This window comes from Abramis brama, assembly GCF_963993115.1.
Source record: "Abramis brama genome assembly, chromosome: 18".
Taxonomy (NCBI): Eukaryota; Metazoa; Chordata; class Actinopteri; order Cypriniformes; family Leuciscidae; genus Abramis; species Abramis brama.
In genome coordinates this window covers 1336883-1359911 of record NC_139980.1, presented here as the reverse complement: position 1 = coordinate 1359911, position 23029 = coordinate 1336883, and the positions used below count along the sequence as shown (strand labels likewise).

Genomic DNA, 23029 nt, shown 5'->3' with positions numbered 1-23029 from the left:
CACTGAGTGTGGAGGAAGGGTTGCCACTTTTGCATTGTTTGTGCTGTTTAATAATCATTTGAATCGTAGCACACTGGCAGATCCAGTCGTAATGAACAGATTTATCCTGAACTCTGTCATGGAAACTAGCATATAATACTCAATTAGAAAGGAATGTATACCATGATATTACGCTGTAGCCACATTGGACCAGCGGTTTGGAGAATGGATGGATGTATGATTCAGCTGCGGCGCCATCTTCTGGTCAGACGAATACATTCGACGAGTGGGGCTCACAGTGCATTATGGGATTTTCTCTAACCGTTGAGAGTACATCAGTTGTACACTCTTTATTGCAGTGCATTGTGGGATTGAATGAGTGCACTCATGGTTTCACACACCACTACAAATGGCTGTTCCATCAAATACGTCCCTATTTAAGGGTAACGGGGGCGATTTCAGACACAGCCGCTGATTAGCTGGTTCAGGTGTGTTTAACTGGGGCTGAAGCTGAACTCTGCAGGACACTGGCCTTTTAGGAACAGGATTGGACACCCCTGCCATGGAAGAACCAATTCTGGTTCCCCAAAAGAACCTTTCAGTGATCTATTTTTTAAAATAACTATTTTCTTAGTGTGAAGAACCTTTAAAAAAATCTAAAGAACCTTTTTCTACTATAAAGAACATTTTGTGGAATGGAAATATTCCATTGATGGTAAAGGTCCTTCAAGGAACCATTGATACCAATAAAGAACATTTATTTTTAAGAGTGATGGGTAAGGTAATAAACAAAGCTGCTTATACTGTAGATGAAGAAATATTTAACGATTATTTTTTTTCGGTGCTAATAGCGATCTTCTATGATCAGAGCATCTTACAAGACTAACATAAGAAATGTAATAGAAGAATTGAATCTGCAGAGATACAGTAACAGGTCCAGCGGTAAACCTGACACAAGACCACATGAAGTTGTAGAGATAAATATATAGTGTGTCTGTAATCAATCCACATCTCTACCTTGAAAATCGGACTCTTTGAACTCTATTTGCAACACAGGCCTACATTTTTCATGTTAGCATAAAACCAAAGCCACCTACTACTGTACATACTGCAACTTCATTCTTGTTTTAATAAATTAGCAAACAAAATATTTACATTAGTCTATCTTTAGTCTACATTAGATTACCAAATGGATTACCAGACAAATAACACAAGGTCTAAACTAGAGTTTGATTAGATCAAGTGTGGATGACAATAGTTAAAGTCTGAGTTACAGTTGGATTGCACTGATAATTAGCAGTTTTAACGGGGACAAATTGCTTAAATCCAGCTCTGGATTACTTAGTTGGGTAGCCTAATAGTATGGCCAGTTTATTTTATCACTGTTTGTCATTTACCCCCGTTTCACAGACACGGCTCGAGTCTAAAACGCATGTTTGAGCTTAAAATATATCAGTGTCAGTGTTTTGTCTCAAGATGCACACAGTAATGGTTTTTACTAAGGCACGTTTATAAAAGCTGCATAAATGTCCTAGTTTAACTAAGGTCTAGTCCTGGCTTAATCTAAGACCTGTCTGTGAAACCTTTTAGATATAAGATAAAATGATTACATTAAAAGTGTCAGCATCATTTACGTGTTGTGAGAACAGAAGTGTTATTCATATCAACCTATTTTAAGACTGGACTATATAGTAGAACATAATTCAGTATATTTTAGTTTAGTAGTACATTAATGTACCTAGTGTTGTTCTGAATAGTTAAGTTAATTAATTTTTCTAGTATATTTATTGTTATGTACAGCTGAATATGGTATAATATTTCTTTAGGTTAGTAGAACTCAATATTGTTTTAAGTGGTCCATTATAGCCTTGTGTTGTTCTAAACTAAACTTTTCTATAGATTAAGTTAGTTCAGGTAAAAAAAAAGGCTATTTTGTGATTCTGTACAGCACAGTTTAGTAACATAGTTCAATATAGTTTAAACAGTACATTATTCATGGAACGTGTTTACCATGTTACTAGTTTCAGAACGTTCATAGAACTGTAACGTTCAAAATGGAATGTTCACATAACCAGAAAACATTTACAAAGCAGGACGTTTGTTCAGAAATACTGTTTTCATAACTTAACGGGAAGGTTAGCAAAACGTTCTTGTGATATATTTTCGTTAGCTGGGCTGTTGTTTAGTTTAGTAGGCTATAGGCTACAACAGTAGAGCCAGTGTTTGCTGTTCAGTTCAGTAGTCCAGCAAGTATAGCTAGTTAAATATGTTCACCTACACGACTAGAGCAATGCAGACAGCTATCACACACTGTCACATTTCTCCATCTCCTCTCAATAAAACCACACGCAACACTCCAGAGTTTGATTGTTTGTATTTACTGAGATGTTTATGCGCATTTTGGAAGGGTCGGTCGCGCGCAGGAATATATTCTTAGTAACAAACACAGAAATGGCGATGTTTTACGCCCTCGGAGCACGTCGCTGCGCATTAAAAGCCGCACAGACAGGTTTGAGACAAGCCTGGAGGGTCCGTGAACGTGCGCGATATCGTCGAGATTCGTAGGGATTGTTTCAGCGCAAAACTTTCGTTATTGTCATGATGGGCGAGTGTGAAGCGCGACGGCTGTGCGCATGCGCACTGGAGTCCGCCTGGCCAATTTCTCAGTACTCGTGGGAGAATTTGGGTAAGAAACAGACAAATTAAAACAATCGCACGCTAGGATAAACTGCTTGTGTAGCATTGTATACTGTATAATTAACCGTGTTAGACTTTCGCGGGAGGTTTAATGCGACGGAATAATAATGAAAGTTAGATATAAAGTAGAAAACGCCTGGACGTGTCATCAATAATATGAGCAGCAGGAAGAGAGAGAGAGAGAGAGGGAGAGAGAGAGAGAGTATGAAATAAAGAATAACGCTAATGAATGACACTCAAAATAGACGCAGTCGATAGAAAGGATCAAAGTGTGTATTTGTGGCTGATGGCAGGAATAAAGCGTGTATTTATGAGTGTGTGTAGAATAATGCAAAGCAGGAGTGCATTCGCTCCTGTACATGGCAGGAACTGACCGTGCGAAACAAAACATGTCTCGATCAGCTCTGCGATCATCTGCTCAATCATTCACTTTAAATGTCATTGATCAGCAATAATGACGCGATTCGCCAGGCCTGTGTCTTTCAATTATATAGTGAATATAATTCCTGCTCCGCCATTTTGAGAAACTGCCTTTAAAACACATTAAAGAAAAGTGTTTTAATATCTGATACTGCGCCGTCTGAAATGTGTCATCACTGCTCGTCTTCGTCGATATTTGAGGAAAAATAACACCGTCGAGATGAATAATTTCACCTCATTCAGGGTAAACTATTTAATGTAATAGAGCTGAATACAAGCAAACGTGTTTAATAGAAAAAACCCGGTGCGTCAAACTCATGTATTTTATTTTAATTTGTTTTTCATTTAAAAAATTACATTTTATTTCTACCATCATCATCGTCGTCTACAAATGTAATCTAAAAATCATTAGTAAAAAACTGTTATCTGAGTAGGTCGATTTTTATGTCGTATTGTACTTCACGTTAAAAAAAGTGAAGCATTTGCACGGAGATTTTAAACATTCGTTGAGAAAATGAACTTAGTTTATTTATACAACCGAATAAATACCAAATGCAGCAGCGAAAATCATTTCACGTGCAGATGTACCACAATTATTCAACTCTGACTTAAGAATTTAATGCTAAACGATGTTAAAATGAATCAAAACACGTGATGCGTACAGAAAATGTTGTAATATGTGACAGTATTGCTAGCATTTCTTTTGATTTCATTGTTGAAAGTTTCCAGTAGCGCCGGGGCTGAGCGACCCCTATCGGCGGCCGAGGGAACCACACACACACACACACACACACACACGCTGTAGGCCTCATGCGCCACTCACACACACTCCTGCTAAACTGGCTTTAGTTAGCAGACACACTGTGTGCTCTAAACACTGCCTGTGTGTGTGTGTGTGTGTTCATAACCTGTTTATGTGTCCTTCAAGATCAGCTTGCTACTTAAGCTATAGAAACAGTTGTATTGGTTTATGGTTGTTCAGGAGTGACTTTTAGGCTAAAGGTTTTGAAGGACAGATAAGAAGACTTCTTCTAATATTTTTTATGATATATATATAGATTATAAATGAAAGAGAGCTTACAAATGCATTGTCTACTGTCTAATGCACAAAAACAGTGCAATTCATTAGGTGACAGCTGTTAAACCCGTTCTGGACTAAAATAACATGGTAATTGTTTACATAATTGTTTAACCTTTAAAATAATCACAAGTGTTGTTTGAAATGATTTTTCATTAGTATACGGATGAATCCCTGTAAAGAATATGTCTGGGCTGCATTTTACCTCAAAAACTAACATTTTATGCGGATTTAAAATCATACAATCTTACTGATCTCAAAAAAGGCACATACAAACAAACATGCAAATAGCTACTTAATCAACATTTAGCTTTGGTGTCCTGGAGTAAAAACACACTAAGAGGTGAATTAATGTGCATGTGAATGATTTTCAGTGGTGTATTGTGTAAGTGTGGCGTGCTGTTGCAGGTTAGCCGTGTGTGTGCGTGTGTGATGGAGTCGTCGGGCCCGAGTGCAGCCGCTCCAGAGTTTGATGTGTACGAAGCCATGGACTGGAAGGACGGAGTGGGAACTCTTCCCGGCAGTGAGCTCAAGGTGAGGGAACACACACGCAACCTTAAAACTGCATTCCCAGCATGCAATAGCCGTCATCGCACCGTCTAGGTCAACTATAGACCCGATACAGTCCGGCTTTAAGTAGCCAAAATAACTTTGAATTTGGTTACATGTCGTTTTTTGCCAAATAACTTGCGAGATGTATGATATTCCATCATGTAAGCAAAGTAAACCGTGATTACAAGGTGTTTGGTTTCATTTATTCACTCTAATTTCTTTGTATCTAATTGGTGACTAGTCTATTCTTGGGCTGTGGTTTAGACGTCTATTAAATTCTCACTGACAGCCCAAATTTCTCCTTGTTTTAGCCTAGACGTCTGGACTGTGTTTGGACGGCTATTAGATGTCTTTAAAACGCAAAATTGCTTGCTGGGTTAATCCTGTGTGAGTGTGTGTGTTAGTTGTGTACATCCAGCAGTGTGTGAGCGTCTCTGTTGTGTGTGTGTGTGTGTGTGTGTGTCAGTTCCGGGTGAATGAGTTTGGGGTCCTGGAGGTCATAACGGACGAGATGGAGGAGGAGAGGGGCAAAAAAGCTCACGCCACCACCACATGGAGCGTCCCCACGGCACAAGAGGGTAAACACACAATAATACACTCACGTGTGGTGTTCAGTGCCCTTTCCCTAAGACACTTTGCTCCGTGGTTACTGTCTCAAGTTTTACACAGCAACATCCCACGGAAATGAGCTGCAGATTTCACTACATTATGCTCTTAAAGGATTAGTTCACTTCAATATTAAAATTTCCTGATAATTTACTCTCTCCCACGTCATCCAAGATGTTCATGTCTTTCTTTCTTCAGTCGAAAAGAAATGAAGGTTTTTGAGGAAAACGTTCCAGGATGTTTCTCCATATAGTGTCTTCAATGGGGTCCAACGGGTCGAAGGTCCAGATGTGAGTTTCAGTGCAGCTTCAAAGTCTCGACACGATCCAGCCGAGGAATAAGAGTCTGATCTAGACAAACCAGCGGACATTTTATGACAAAAATAAACATTTATATACTTCTTAACCACAAATGCTCATCTTGCACTAGCTGTGATGCGCCACACATTACGTAATCACGTTGAAAGGTCACACGTGTTCTGGTTCAGAAAGGGAGCGCAGGACGAAAAACTCATTTTCTCCTCCAATTTCAAAATCAACCGACATCGTTTTTTTACCTTTTATTTATTTATTTATTCAAACCGTTGTACCCTGGTTGGACCCCATTAAAGTCCACTATATGGAGAACAATCCTGGAATGTTTTCCTCAAAAACCTTAATTTCTTTTCGACTGAAAGAAAGAAAGACATGAACATCTTGGATGACGTGGGAGTGAGTAAATTATCAGGAAATTTTAATTCTGAAGTGAACTAATCCTTTAAAGTGGTAAAAAATAGTGGATGCAGTTCTCAAGTGGGCTGGAATGAATTGTGAGATTTTAATCTGTCTTAAAGAAATAGCTAAATCACACAGTAATGTGATTAAAAGAAAGAGAACCAGAGTTCATTTAGAAGCGGACTGAGACCTATTTTTTTTAACGGTCTCGGTCCGCTTGTTTGGTTCGGATGGCAGCGTTAACACTTAATTCAGATGAACCGCACTAACAGAGCAATCGCACCAGAGTTTGCTTTAATCAAACTAAACCAGCCAAATGTAAACACACCCTAAAAGTGCAAAATAATATATAAACTGCACTTTAAAAAGTGCTAACCTGCAAGTGTTACCTTAAAGAGCTGATTTAACCCATATACACTAGTTCTGTTGGGACAAATTAAGGTATTTAAGTTAAATAATATTTTTGACTTAAAACCATTTAGATTCAAGATGTTTTTTTTTTCAGTGTATAAGTATGATGTTAAATTCACATAAAGTAAACTTAGAAGTATAAAAATACACAAGTATCAAAACTGTAGTTTACTGAGAGTGTACTTCATAAACCTCATACTTCATAAAGTAGTTACTCACTTACATTAGACTAAAAAGTGAGATAAAGTTTATAAACAAACAGTATACCTGTGAGTTCACTTGTAGTGTAGTTCACATAGTCGCAATAGAAAAGAAAAACTTACTTAGTTGTGTACTTAAAGTTTACTGCAGTTACACTTAAAGTACAGTTAAATTTAGTTTTTATAAACTAAAAAGTGGGCCAATTTAGTCCCAAGAAGTAGGCTAATGAAAATAGTACACACAATTATACTGCTAGTATGCTGATTTTATTGCATAAAGTAATAAGTATATACTTACTTACTGGAAAATATACTTGAACTTTACTTAAGTTGACTTGATGTTTCTCTTTTGTAAGGCTAGTGACATTGATCGCCACTGGAGCTGATGTAGAGTTATACATCAAAAACAGTCATTGTGTAGATAAAGCTTTCTAATTATTCAGTGTTTGCTGAGATTTCTTTCAGAAAATCCTTCAAGAATAACTTGTAAATAGTTATGTGTTGTTTTAAATTATCTATATGGTTGAATCCCACAATACTTACCATGCACATACAAACAAACAGCATGATAGCTACTAAATCAACATTTAGCTTTGCTTTTCTGGAGTAAAAAAGTTTTAATGGACTCCTACTAGGGATGCAGGATATATCTGGCACCATATCGGTATCGGCCGATATATGTTCATTTTTAATGTTATCGTTATCGGCCCAATAAGAAAATTTGGCCGATATATTAAAGCTGATAAATAATTGAGTATTTCCTTCAGCTGAGTAAATTCAGATGTTCACTGTTCACCATGATGGCTTTAAATTGCTTGAAATATGATTGGAGTCACTTTAAAAAAGGAAAATACAGTTCAGTGCAACATGTGCAGCGCAAATCTGTCATATCGGCTACATAAAATTATCATGAGAACATCATTATAATCGTGTGTTTGGGACATGGATTTAATGGTGAGACTTTTGTTTTTGTAATCAGGCTCTCAAAAATTATATAAAATTTTGAATTTAGATTTATCGGCCAATATATCGGTTATCGGCTTTTAAATATAAAGAATTATCGGTTATCGGTATCGGCCAAAATTTTCATATCGGTGCATCCCTAAGTTTGGGAATGATTCAAGATTGATTTAACCTTGCCTTTAAAGCAATCCAAACACACAGATTCTCCGTAGACTTTCATCTGAAGAGAGCCCAGGTTTGTCTGAGGCCGCAGGTGATGATTGGTCAGTAATGTTAGGATCAGTCAGTCAGTTAGTGGAATATTGTGATGTGAATGATGTTTAATCTCCCTGAGGATTGTACATTTTCTCTGTGTTGTCCTGATTTCCCTCAGCTCTGTCCTCGCGGCCGGTCTCACAGGAGGAGGCGTCGTGGGCCCAGCGAGGCCTGGTGTGTGTGCGCTGTAACAGGAAGGGCTCTGTGGTGGACTTCCTGTCTGATGGACTTCACTGCAGCGAGCGCTGTCTGCAGCAGGACCAGCAAGAGTAAGTCAAGCCTCACGATTACTGCGGATCAGACTCATCACTCCACGGATGATAACTAAACCATAAAATATGGTTCTTGAAATCATTATAAATATTAAAGAGTAGCAGAGTTCACAGCACAACTATAACGACACAGAGGAACGATATCGTTTTATTCACTTTCAGAATGAGTGTAAACGATAAAAACATTGACAGCCAATCAGTTAAACTGACAGACAACAAAACTCCAGTGTGCTTATAATAAACGTCTCGGGTTACGACTGTAATGCTTGTTCCCTGAGAAGGGAACGAGACGCTTTGGGGGGAACGCTCTTACTGTAACGCATCTGAAGTATGAATGAAACTAATCCAATCCTGATTGGTGCTGCGTCATGACGTAACGGAAGCTACAAAGGGACGCCGGCACACAATAGAGCTAGCTTCTGTGATGAAGCAAGTCGCTCCCAGGCAGGGGGAGTCGTGTGTCGCAGTGTCTCGTTCCCTTCTCAGGGAACTGGTTACAGTCGTAACCCGAGACGTTCCCTTTCGAGGGAACTCCCACTGCGTTCATGATGACACTTTGGGGAACGAGTACCCACTATACCACAACGAGCCCTGCCTGTTCCAGTGTGAAGCAGCGCACAGACACACTTAGGACGGGAGCATAGAGGAGTATGAGGGGTGGCCCATCATGCTGCATCACACACTTGGATTGGGGCCCCTGAGAGGAGGGCTCTAGAGGACGCCATGCCTCTGATTGAATGAGCCCTCACGGCCAAAGGTGAAGGCAAGCTGTGCACCTGATAGGCCATAGAGATAGCCTGAACGATCCAGTTGCTGATGGTCTGTTTGGATGCGGGAAGCCCCTTCTTGGGCGACCCGAAGCACACCAGCAACTGGTCTGACTTCCGCCATGAAGACCTCTGAACATAAATCTTGAGAGCTCTGACAGGGCAGAGCAAATTAAGTCTTTCTTTATCCACCGCCACATGAGGTGTAGGATGAAAAGCCTGCAGAACCATAGGCCGTGCCACATTAGATGACACTTTAGGCACATAGCCCGGCCTGGGATGCAAGATAGCCTTAATATCGCCTGGAGCAAACTCCAGGCACCCACGAGATATAGAAAGGGCCTGACGATCTCCTACTCTCCTCAGAGAAGTAATGGCTAATAAAAAAGTTACCTTGAGGCAGAGGCGGCGTCAGCCGATTTGTTCTGTCGTCAATTAAGTATTGAAATAACCAAAAGGGAGATTAAAGCTGCGTCAAAACTCTATGTCGGGGCTTTTGTATTCCTTTGTAGGCTACATAAATGTTACACATTTTGGCGTAGCCCTACTCATTTTTCATTATTAATATTCTAACATTTTATCAATATTGCAAAGTCATCAAAACTGACTAAATATTTTGTGACCAAAAATGTGAAAAATAGGCCTACATCTAGCCTAAATGCTCGTTCATGACATTCTTTTAACTATAAGCAACCCAATTTGTCTAGATCTGTATTATTTCCTTTGTATAATGAGCTTAAATATTGCTGCGCAGTCGTGTGATTTAGTCTGCTTTATTAACATTATTACAATGTATTCCTATTTAACTCTGATATGTAGCCTATATATATAAGGTCCTCGAATGTGTTCGAATATTTCACCAGCATCAGCCTTTTCACAGTTTGTATCACTCCGCTTGTGTTGCGCAACTTGCATCATTAAGCCAGTAGGTGGTGACAAGTGATTGTCTTTATGAGTGAACAATTGAAATTTAATTGAACTGATTTAATAGTGCCAAAAACATTGATTAACTCAAGAAAGAAACAAGTTGCTGAAACCAGTCTTTAATGCTAAAAAGTTTACATCTATGCAAAATAATCCTTGAAAGATTTCTCATTTAAGACCATTCCTGTTTGGAATATGTGATTGTGTATTGTCAACAATAAGCAGAAACATTTTGCATTTCCATTTTCTAGTGTGGATCATTCATTTCAACATTTATCCTCATTCTCATGTTTAAGAATCTGTTATCTGCTTGACAAATAATTTATGCTACTGCCCACTGACATGCTTTTAAAGCTATTGTTATCAAAAAATGTTGGCCTTCAAACACCTTAAAATGCACATATGTAGGTCCGAGAAATCAAAATTTTCACGGGGGAGCATGCCCCAGAACCCCCCTAACTACCTCACATTTGAATGTGTGTGTCTGTGTGGTAATATGGGCCGGTGTGGCAACAGTGCCAGGACTGAATTTTTTAACCAGTCTGCCCCCTGCATATAGGCCTAAATATACATTATTCTCGGTATCGAATCATGTTATCTTATAACCCACCCCAGCCCCTGATGTTTCGGGCTCAGCCCCTGATGTTTTTAAAACCTAGAAACGCCCCTGCCTTGAGGGAAAGGTTCTTGGCCTCAGCCGACTCTAGAGGTCCGAATGGGGCCTCGACAAGCCCTTCGAGAACCACTGCCAGGTCCCATGTGGGAGCTCTGGTTTCCGCAGGTCTCATCCTCCAAGGAGGAAATGTACGACCAGCTGATGTCTCCCCTGGGGCCCATCACCCAGAGGAACGTGGAAAGCCACAATGGCAACCACGTACACCTTGAGTGTGGACGGGATAAGACCAGCCGAGAAGCGATCTTGGAGGAACTCCAGCACTGAAGCCACCAGGCAGTTAACTGGGTCCACCTCACGCTCTCTACACCAAACGGTGAAAACTGTCCATTTTAGGCCGGATGGTTTCCTCATGGAGGGTGCTCTAGAGCCGAGTATGGTCTTGACTACTCCTACTGACAGACCAGCTTCTAGGTACTGTGACTAGACCCACAGTTTCCATAGCTCTGGCCAAGGGTGAAATATTGAGCCCTCTGCCTGCGTCAGCAGGTCCCTCCTGATGGGAATCTCCTATGGAGGGCCCTCTAGGAGTGATATTATGTCTGAGAACCATACTCAGGCCAGCCACACCAGAGCTACTAGAAGTAGACTGACCTCGTCGCGATGGACCCTCTCCAGAACTCCCGGGAGCAGAGTGATCGGGGGAAATGTGTACAGACGCAGCCTCGGCCACGTCTGCACCATGGGGAGAGGGAGAATCACAGTAGACAGTGTGTCGTCTCTCAAAGATGCAAACAGATTCACTTCCACCTCGGGGTGGAGTCTACATTCCCCGGGCCTCAGCCCCTGCCTCGACAGGATGTCTGCTCCCTGATTCTGGTCCCCTGGGATGTATGTTGCTCTGAGAGACAATAGTCTCCCCTAAAACCACAGGAGGATCGGATACGCCAGTATGCATAGAGGGTGTGATCTCAGAACCCCCTGATGATTTAGAGAGGACACCCCTGACCATATTGTCTGTTCTGACAAGAACGTGATGACCCTTGAGGTCTGGCAGGAAACTCCTCAGAGCTCAGAAGACCGCCAGCATTTCCAGGCAATTTATGTGCCAGGGGGATTGATGGTCCTGCCATAGACCTCTTGTAAAGTGGCCGTCCATGACCGCGCCCCAGCCTGTGAGGGAGGCGTCTGTTGAAACTGCTTCCCGGCAACATGACCCTCCCAGTACGGGACCTTGGGACAGGAACCAAGGTCTCTTCCACATAGATAGGGAACGAAGGCATCTGCGCGTAACCCTGATCATGCGGAACGGGTAAAACCCCTTGGGGAAAACCCCTTGGTTCTCAACCACCATTGTAGGGCCCTCATGTGCAGCAGGCCGAACGGAATGACATTGGATGCTGCTGCCATGAGCCCAAACACTCTCTGAAAATGCTTTACAGTGATGTCTTGGCCTAGCTGGTCGCCGTGGCCAGGATGGGCTCGATCTGTGCAGGAGACAATTGTGCCCACATCGTGACCGAATCCCACACCACTCCCAGGAACGTGGTTCTCTGGGCTGGCGCCAACACACTTTTCTTTGTATTGAGTCTCAACCCCAGGTTCTGGATGTGGGCAAGGACGACATCTTGATGCCGAACTGCCATCTTTTGCCATCTTTTGAAGCCTCAGTGGCGCTAGAGCTGCATCTGTGCATTTGGTAAATGTGTGAGGGTAGAGAGCTAGGCCGAACGGAAGAACCCGATATTGGAACACTTCACCCCCGAAAGCGGACCTTTGGAACTTCCTGTGAGATGGAAGGATGGATATGTGGAAGTATGTGTCCTTCAGATCTATTGTGACAAACCAATCGTTGGATTTGATTTGGCTCACGATGATGGGAATAGTGAGCATCATGAACCTGAATCTCCTCAGAGACCGATTCTAGTGCCTAGAATTGGACGCAACCCCCCCATCCTTCTTGGGAACTATGAAGTAGCGGGTGTAAAACCCGGACTCCCTGTCCGACGGAGGAACACGTTCTATACCCTCCTTTGCCAACAGGGAGTTTACTTCTTGTTTCAATACCCGATCCTGCTGTGGGTTGCCTGCTGTCCAAACCACCCCGTTGAAATTCGGTGAGCGGAAATCGAACTGTAGCCTGTACCTATATTCTACTAAGGGAACCAGGGATTTCGGGTATAATTCGGGATTCGTTCTCGATCCCCTGAAGCGGCTCTCCGGCAGGGTATGGTCGAAAACAATTCCCGATGTGCGGACGCGAGCACTGCCTGGCCGCAAGACTGTGGGGCAGACAGAGCAGCGTGTGTTCGCTGGAAACCGATGTGTCCCGAAGCGCACTTGACGCTCGATACAAACATTGATTTCCTGAGGGCTCCGCGGAGGAGCGGTTCTTGCTATAACCGCCCTGCTATTTCCATCTCGTTTACAATACCCTGAAGTAGAGGACCGGCAGGGAGTTCTCCATGGAGAAGTGAGAACTTGACACTCCCGAGCGGCATCTTCAGAGGTCTGCGCATAGCGTCAGGACCTCTTACCCGAAGCCGCCTTCAAAAATAACTTTATTTCACCTTTTTAATTCCTCAGAATTAAATGCAGCCATAAACACCAGACAAATGAAACAAAGTCTGAATTAAAATATCTAACTTCTCAAGCCAGATAATAATATTAATTTGCAAGGGAGACCCAAGGTCTAGCTAGGACCAAGGAACGGACCGGAGCACACAACGTTTTAAATAATTTATTTAATGGTACAAAACGACTAACGTTTCGACGCCCATGCGTCTTCTTCAGAGTCAAACAATCAATGGCAACGATGTACAGATTTTAAAAGAATCAAAGCTCAACGCATTGGCCACTGGCCTAAATGGGTGTGGTACATCAATTAACCAATCTTATAAAAGCACTCAGGTGTAGACAAAAAAAATAAAAATAAAAAAAAAATAATAATAATAATAATAATTAATAATAAATAAATACATAAGTAAAATAAAAATAAAAAAGAAAAAAAATAGTAATAATAATAATAATAATAATAATAATAATTAATAATAAATAAATACATAAGTAAAAAAAAAAAAGAAAAAAAAAAAAAAGGTTAACCCGTATAAATGTACAAATAAACATACAAAACCACTAGCAAAATGTATACAAATACCTCAAAATGTGAACTATAAAAAACATGAGAGGCCCAGTTCCTCATTCAGACCATTAGGTTCCACTGTGTTGAGAGTGAAAATCCAGAACGCCTCTCTTTGTAATAGGGACTTCACTATATCGCCTCCTCGTTGGGAGGGTAGAACTTTTTCAATACCCCAATATTTCAAGGACGCATTGGAGCCATGATTAGCTTGTACACAGTGTCTCGCAATTGCATAATCCATATTACGGTTCCGAATTGCTGCTTTGTGTTCTGCAATGCGTAATTTAAGGGAGCGTTTAGTCTGACCTATATACACCAAACTGCATGGACATTTCAGCATATAAATCACGTGGGTGGTGTTACAATTAATAAAAGAATTGATCTTGTATTTTTTACCTGACTGAGGATGGAAGAATTGCTTTGTGTCATTTGAATTAGAGCAATGGGTACAATGCCCACATCTGTAAAAACCCAAAGGAGGAGCCGGCAACCACATAGGTTTTGGTGGAGGGCTCATGGTCGTGTGAACCAACCTGTCTCTCAGTGAGCGAGGGCGCTTAAAAGTAATGCGCATATATCTTTAAGAGCTGGATCGCTCTGCAGGATGTGCCAGTGTTTCTTAATAACATGCTTTATTTCTCCACCAATATGAGAGAAATCTGTGGAGAAACAAAGTCTTTGCTTTGAGGCGCGTTTGGTTTTAGTCAAAAGATGTGATCGTTGCGTCGCTCTAGCTCGTTCATAAGCTGGGGAGATATCTGAAAGATATCGCTTTCAGTATAGCCCCTATTGCGAAAGCGCTCTGTCATTTCTAGTGCTCCGCGCTCAAACTCGGCATCGCTACTACAATTTCTTCTAAGCCGTAAAAAATGACCAATGGGAATATTTTTAATAAGTTGTTTGGGATGATGGCTATCTGCTCTGAGGAGGGTATTTCTGCTAAGAGGTTTACGATAGATTGATGTTTCTAAACCTCCTTGGGAATTTTTGTAAATAGTCAAATCTAAGAAATTAATATTGTCTGTAGAGTGTTCTACTGTAAATCTCAAAAAGGATGTGGTAGAATTAATATAGGCCATGAAATTCTCCAATTCAAACGAAGTCCCTTTCCAAATGAAGAAAACATCATCAATGTATCTCTTCCAAAGAGAGATTTTAGGGAGAAATACATTGTTCACAGGGTTATCAATAAATGTAGCTTCCCATAGACCCATTACTAAGCATGCATACGACGGTGCAAAGCAACTCCCCATACTAACCCCCCGCTTCTGTAAATAATAATGGCCCGTATATTGGAAATAGTTCATTGTTAAAATGACTTCCGACAATGTCAGTAAGAATTCATTACGAGGAACTATATCAGTGGCCCGTCTTGCAAAGAAATGTAGTAACGCCTCAGTCCCTGCTTTGTGCATGTATACAAACTTTGCACGTCACAAGTTACCAGCATGAAATCATGGTCACATTCAAACGAATGTGACCATGTCTCAATATGTCAGATGTATCTCCTAAAAAAGATGGTAATTCACATACATATTTTTTCAAAAAGAAGTCGAGATACTGTGACAAAGGTTCAGTTAGACAACCAATACTCGACACAATGGGCCTAAGTGGTGGATCAATAAGGGATTTATGTATTTTGGGAAGTCCATAAAACACGGGACATACAGGATGTTTTACAGTCAAAAAGTATTTTTCTTTTTCAGTAATCCAATACCTATGTAATGCCTTCTCCAATAACTGATCAATCGCCGCTTTATGGTGTTCTAGGGGATTACGAGTTAACGTAGTGTAACAGTCTTTGTCATTAAGTTGGGACATGATACTCAAGTTGTATTTATCAGTACACATTACAACAATCGAACCCCCTTTATCAGCCGGGCGAATAAGAATATCTGATCTCTTTTCTAGTTCATTCAAACTCTTCATTTCGGAATGTGACAAATTCATTCTCTTTTGACGTGCTTTTTTGCATATCTTAGTGAACTCGTTTTCTACTAGATTTTTATATGTAGTAATGAAAGGATTCAGATTAGAATAGGGAACAAACATAGATTTCTTTCTGAAAGGTGTATTCTCTCTAGTGGGTGACTCTGTGCTATCAGCTGTGGAAATTAACTGGACCGAATTACCAATAATAGGCCTAGGTACACTAGGTTTAAGGGAGAAAAAATTCTTAAGTTGAAGTGATCGGAAGAATTTAAAAGAATCTACCTTGAGTTTGAATGGATTAACAGCGTTGGTAGGGCAAAAAGATAGACCTTTGCTTAACACTTTAGTCTCTCCCTCACTTAAATTGAATCCCAAGATTTTACTCACAGTCTGTTCAGGTTGCGTGGGTTGCGTGGGGAGCGGCGTGTAGGTTCTGCTGGATAAGTTCTGCGACCTCTGCCTCCTCGACCCTCTCGAACCCCTCCTTGTCCGTTTAGACGGGGAGGCTTGGCGTTGGGAAAAAAATTCCTAATACCATGCTGGCTCTCGGCGTCACTAGTTTGCGGAGAATCCCATTCACTGGCGGATGTAGAGAGCCGGTTTCTGGTGTTACGTTGACGCGCAGGGCGGGGTTTACGAAGACGTTTTTGTTCGTTTGCCCAGTGATAGACTGATCCTTCCACATAATCCTTAGTGTCTCGCTCGTACTTCTTCATTTTGTAGCTTTGTAAATCCTTTTGAAAGGATTTAAGAGAGATAGCGATCTTGTTGGTGATTGTGTCGAAGGTCTCTATATCGACTTGCGTCTTGATGCGCGTCTCAGCTTGTTGCATTTCCGTGTTTATCTTCTCTCTCTCCGATGTAGTTTTCTCTATAATCAACAGCAACAAATCCAAGGAGCATTTGTTCAGTACTTGCTCCCATTTGCGCATAAAGTCTGGATCATCCAGACCAAAAGAAGGGGTCTTTTGTAAACGAAGTCCACGAGGAATTCGCTTAACTCTCCAATATTCAGACAGGGTGATCGAATGCCAGAGGAGCCTTATGTCTCTCTTTTTTATATCTTCTAAGTCAATATTAATTTCTTAGATTTGACTATTTACAAAAATTCCCAAGGAGGTTTAGAAACATCAATCTATCGTAAACCTCTTAGCAGAAATACCCTCCTCAGAGCAGATAGCCATCATCCCAAACAACTTATTAAAAATATTCCCATTGGTCAATTTTTACGGCTTAGAAGAAATTGTAGTAGCGATGCCGAGTTTGAGCGCGGAGCACTAGAAATGACAGAGCGCTTTCGCAATAGGGGCTATACTGAAAGCGATATCTCCCCAGCTTATGAACGAGCTAGAGCGACGCAACGATCACATCTTTTGACTAAAACCAAACGCGCCTCAAAGCAAAGACTTTGTTTCTCCACAGATTTCTCTCATATTGGTGGAGAAATAAAGCATGTTATTAAGAAACACTGGCACATCCTGCAGAGCGATCCAGCTCTTAAAGATATATGCGCATTACTTTTAAGCGCCCTCGCTCACTGAGAGACAGGTTGGTTCACACGACCATGAGCCCTCCACCAAAACCTATGTGGTTGCCGGCTCCTCCTTTGGGTTTTTACAGATGTGGGCATTGTACCCATTGCTCTAATTCAAATGACACAAAGCAATTCTTCCATCCTCAGTCAGGTAAAAAATACACGATCAATTCTTTTATTAATTGTAACATCACCCACGTGATTTATATGCTGAAATGTCCATGCGGTTTGGTGTATATAGGTCAGACTAAACGCTCCCTTAAATTACGCATTGCAGAACACAAAGCAGCAATTCGGAACCGTAATATGGATTATGCAATTGCGAGACACTGTGTACAAGCTAATCATGGCTCCAATGCGTCCTTGAAATATTGGGGTATTGAAAAAGTTCTACCCTCCCAACGAGGAGGCGATATAGTGAAGTCCCTATTACAAAGAGAGGCGTTCTGGATTTTCACTCTCAACACAGTGGAACCTAATGGTCTGAATGAGGAACTGGGCCTCTCATGTTTTTTATAGTTCACATTTTGAGGTATTTGTATACATTTTGCTAGTGGTTTTGTATGTTTATTTGTACATTTATATGGGTTAACCTTTTTTTTTTTTTTTTTTTTACTTATGTATTTATTTATTATTAATTATTATTATTATTATTATTATTATTATTATTACTATTTTTTTTTTTTTTTTTTTTTGTCTACACCTGAGTGCTTTTATAAGATTGGTTAATTGATGTACCACACCCATTTAGGCCAGTGGCCAATGCGTTGAGCTTTGATTCTTTTAAAATCTGTACATCGTTGCCATTGATTGTTTGACTCTGAAGAAGACGCATGGGCGTCGAAACGTTAGTCGTTTTGTACCATTAAATAAATTATTTAAACGTTGTGTGCTCCGGTCCGTTCCTTGGTCCTAGCTAGACCTTGGGTCTCCATTGCTGATTTTTGTGTCCTGTTCCGTGAGCACCAACCAGGCTGAAGCGCAAGTCAAATCAAATCAAATCAAGTATATTTGTATAGCGCTTTTCACAATACAGATTGTATCAAAGCAGCTTCACAGTATTAAAATAAAATAATACAACAAAGTTTGTTTCTAGTGGAATTTATTGATTGATAGAATAAAATTAAATATCCCCAAAATATCCCCAAAATATCCCCAACTGAGCAAGCCAAAGGCAACAGTGGCAAGGAACCGAAAAAACTCCATCAAGCGGCCTAATGGTGTCCTAAAACTCCATCAGGTGACCTAATGGAGAAAAAAAAAAAACTTGGGAGAACCCAGGCTCAGTCGGGGGCCAGTTCTCCTCTGGCATTTATGAACTAGAGGCCGGATTGTAGTTTGAAACTGTGAGATTAACAATATTATATGAATGCCTGGCTGAAAAGATGCGTCTTTAATCTAGTTTTAAACTGGGAGAGCGAGTCTGAGCAACGAACAGTATCAGGAAGGCTATTCCAGAGTTTTGGAGCCAAATGTGAAAATGCTCTCCCTCCTTTGGTTGATCTGGATATCCTAGGTATGACCAAAAGCCTTGAATTTATTGATCTTAAAGAGCGCGATGGATTATAGGGTGATAGAAGATCCGTTAAATAGACTGGAGCTAAACCGTTTAGGGCTTTAAGTCAGTAGCAATACCTTATAATTAATACAGAACTTTATAGGTAGCCAATGTAGTGATGATAAAATCGGTGTTATATGATCATATTTTCTTGATCTAGTAAGAACTCTAGCGGCTGCATTTTGGACTAACTGTAGCTTGTTTATTGAGGATGCAGGACAACCGGCTAATAAAGCATTACAGTAATCTAGTCTCGAGGTCATGAATGCATGAACTAACTTTTCTGCATCAGAAACTGATAGCATATTACGTAGCTTAGCAATGTTTCTAAGGTGGAAAAAGGCTGTTTTTGTAACATACGAAATATGATTTTCAAAAGACAGGTTACAATCGAGTATAACACCCAGGTCTTTTACTGTAGAGGATAAAGTAACAGGACATCCTACGATGTCAAAGTTGTATTGTGAGAGGTTCTGTGGGCGGTTTTTTGAACCGATAAGTATTACCTCTGTCTTGTCTGGATTTAATAATAGAAAATTACGCGTCATCCAATCTTTTATATCTTTAACACATTCTGTCAATTTGGATAATTTAGCGTTTTCATCCGGCCGTGATGAAATATATATTTGAGTGTCATCAGCATAACAATGGAAACTAATTCCATGTTTCCTTATAATATTTCCAAGTGGCAGCATATATATTGAGAATAACAGAGGGCCCAACACAGATCCCTGCGGCACTCCATAGTTTACTGGAGTTATGATCGATTTTTCTCCATTTAAATAGACAAAATGGTAGCGGTCTGATAAGTATGATCTAAACCAGCTTAATGCTTGTCCTTGAACACCCGTATAATTTTGTAGTCGATCTAAGAGTATTGTATGATCTATAGTATCGAACGCAGCACTAAGATCAAGTAAAACTAGTATTGAGATGCAGCCTTGGTCAGAAGCTAAAAGTAAATCATTTGTGATTTTAACGAGCGCAGTTTCAGTGCTATGATGCGGCCTGAATCCTGACTGAAACTTTTCATAGATATCATTTTCTTGCAAGAAAGAGCCCCCTTTCTAATAATATTAATTTATTTAACCAGTCTCATAATCTACACGTTGCCTTGGCAACGCGAAATATGTGCCGTCACAAAGTACGTCATGATGCAGCACCAATCAGCATTGGATTAGTTTCATTCATGCTTCAGATGCGTTACATTACGAGCGTTCCCCCCAAAGTGTCGTCATCGATGCAGTGCGAGTTCCCTCGAAAGGGAACAGAACAATATTGTGTTGGTGTGGACGCTAATATAGTTACGGTTCTAGTTGTGAACGGGCCTTTAGAGTTATGATGTACTGAAACCTCCAGCACTGAGTGTTAAAGTTGTGCTCCGGACATGAATGATTCCTCACATCATGCGTGTTGTTGAGGAGAGTGTGCTGCACTGTTGCTTTACTAAGTCAGATCAGACACACATTTTGAAAAAGAGACTGGAGAAGGGCTGAGCATCGTCTGCTTTTTCATAATACGTTACAATACTCCCATTTATAAAAACGGTTAGTTCCAGTCCTTGATTCTGATTGGTCAATAGATGTGTTTTATTCACAATAAAACACGTCAAATAAAAGACGCAGATTTACTGTAACAATGGATACAACGTAATCTACTAAAGTTAATAATTTCAGAGTAAATCAGAATAAGTGCTGGGCAACGATTAATCGCGATTAATCGCATCCAAAATAAAAGTTTGTGTTTACATAAATATGTGTGTGTACTGTGTATAGTTATTTTGTATATATAAATACACACATATGCATGTATATATTTAAGAAATTTTTTTTATTTATATTTACAAAACGGTTAGTTCCAGTCCTTGATTCTGATTAGTCAATAGCTGTGTTTTATTCACGATAAGGCTGTTTACCTTCATTAAGACTTTTTTTTTTTAACTCAGTTAAGGATACTCACTAAAATGGGCATTTTGACTTAATTTTGAGTGTATTCATCCGTTTAAGACACAAAAGAGTCAGCTCAGCTCAGTAATGGCGCGCTGACGCTGCTCTCTGTCCGCAAGCTTTGGTGTTTATCGCATTGAGTTTCTTTCGAGTCTTCTTGTGCGTGAACGGTTTAAAATCGCTTGAATGATTGAGGACTGCGGTCATGTTCAAATACTGCTTTCTAGTTCTAAATAACAAGTGGAATTTGGCGTGTTTACTGGATCAGTAGAGCAAAATGACGTAGAGAAAAGAGAACCGGACAGCAGTTGTTGTGTGGTTACATGTGTGTTTGTACTGTGAAACACGCTTGCACTGACCCGTCACAATGGTTTCAAACAATTCTCCCATGATTCTCAATAGACAATGAAACAAAATAACATGCAGTATACTTAAGATTCTGGCAAAATGTTAATTGCTGCTGTCTATTGAAAAAATATTTAATTAATTTGAACTATTTTTTTTATCGGGTTGAATGAATGATTCAATGACTCACTTATAAAGACTCAACTTTTTTCATTACTGGATGATTCAGTGTTTTTGAACGAATCTCTTGAATGAATGATTCAATGACAGACATATTTTTAAGAGTCTCTCGTCTTGATGTTACTGATACAATCTTTATTTGAAGGATCAAGTTACTTTCTGTAGGTGATTTCCTCTATTTTGATCACTACATCAGTGTTTATATCTGAACTATAAACTTTTATCCAGTGCTTCTGTGATAATCTGACAGTAATAATGAGACTGTGATGTTGAAAAGACTGTTAGCGAAGCGGTTTCATATCTATACATGACGACTGCTCTCTCTGGATCAGATCTAAATGTTCGCTGTGATCGTAGTTGTCTAAGCTTTAATAGACATAGAGCCGAATTGCTGTCATTAGGAATAAGGTCATGTGGGTGTTTGAATCGAGATTGCCATCATTTAACATTTAATGCAGCTCTAATACTGCCTCATATTTAATAAAAACTAGGGATGCACGATATATCATCCACCATATCGGTATCGGACGATATATGTTCATTTTTAATGTTATCGTTATCAGCCTGTTAAGAAAATTTGGCCGATAAATAAATAAATTTATTATTTCCTTCAGCTGAGACACTTCAGATGTTCACTGTTCATCATGATGGTTTTGAATCGCTTGAAATATGATTGAAATCTCTTCATAAAGGAAAATACAGTTCAGTGCAACATGTGCAGCGCAAATCTGTCATATCGGCTACATCAAATTATCATGAGAACATCATTATAATCGTGTGCTTGGGACATGGCTTTAATGGTGAGACTTTTGTTTTTGTAATCAGGCTCTCAAAATTATTTAAAAAATTATATTTAGATTTATCGGCCAATATATCCGTTATCGGCTTTCAAATATAAAGAATTATTGATTATCGTATCGGACAAAATGTTAGGAGCATCCCTAATAAAAACGCATGTGAAACAATGTCAAACAGTAGCATGCTGAATTATAGTCACATGACCTTATTACACTAAGTGGCATTTAGTTGGGTTGGAAATAACAGAGTTATTTAGTCTACTTTTGTGTAAAATCAACCTGACGTTTGTCTCTCTGATCAAACAAGTCAAGAAGGAAATTACAGGCAATATGGTTTCCAGAACATTTATTCATGAAGAAGGAAGGTCAGCTTGAGTGCAGTGCAGTGTTTGGACACACAAGGTTCCCACACTCATGAAATGTCTAGAAATGTCAGGGAAATTTAGCAACTCTGAAATTGAAGCTTCATTGTTTTTTTAGGGTATGAATTACACCAAACATATGTAACACACACTGTTGCATCCCATGAATATAGACTGTTCATTAGCCGAGTTAATTGTTATTAAGATATAATAAGTTAAAATGATTCTTAGTGTGGACTTATGGAAGAATTCATACTTGAATTAAGGAGAAATTTTGCTCAGTTATGATGTTCAGTTTTAGTGCTAAATTTACATTTTTTTTTAAACAAAATTCATGCAAATTAGGTAATGCACAAATTAAAATTAATAGCCATTTTAGTGCTTCTACGGCACAAGACTACCACAATCTAGTGTGCTTAACTGGGTTTTTACAGCATTGCTCAACATCTTCTTCTGTTTCTGATGCGTTGATGTATTGCACATTGATATAGAGCTACGAATGACTCGGAGAATCTTTTAAAATGGATTGAATATGATGCACAAATCAAACTGCTGTATCAATTTTCTAGCAAAAGTGTTTAGAAATTTATATCTGTGAAAGAGTTACATTACAAAGAAAATGTTAAATGAAAAATGTTAGCATAAAAAACAAATGTGTTACTAAACATAGATATTAATCACACTTGTGGTAGGGCTGGTGCAACTGTTGGCAGAAATCCTAACACGTAAATACTGTTTTAAGAAAGAGGCCACAGGATGTTGTGTTGGGGTTTTCCGGTCTCT

At 39.8% G+C, this 23029-nt stretch overlaps 1 protein-coding gene across 1 annotated transcript in view; it reads left to right on the top strand.

Moving 5' to 3' along the window:
- Positions 1-2557: 2557 nt before the first annotated feature.
- l3mbtl3 (L3MBTL histone methyl-lysine binding protein 3) overlaps positions 2558-23029 on the top strand; it is a 77599-nt gene continuing 57127 nt past the window's right edge. Inside the window, exons 1-4 of the mRNA XM_084091963.1 lie at positions 2558-2665; positions 4583-4708; positions 5193-5304; positions 7993-8143. Coding sequence (XP_083948089.1) covers positions 4607-4708; positions 5193-5304; positions 7993-8143 — 365 coding nt within the window. The 5' untranslated portion in view covers positions 2558-2665; positions 4583-4606. The remainder of the gene's footprint in view (positions 2666-4582; positions 4709-5192; positions 5305-7992; positions 8144-23029) is intronic.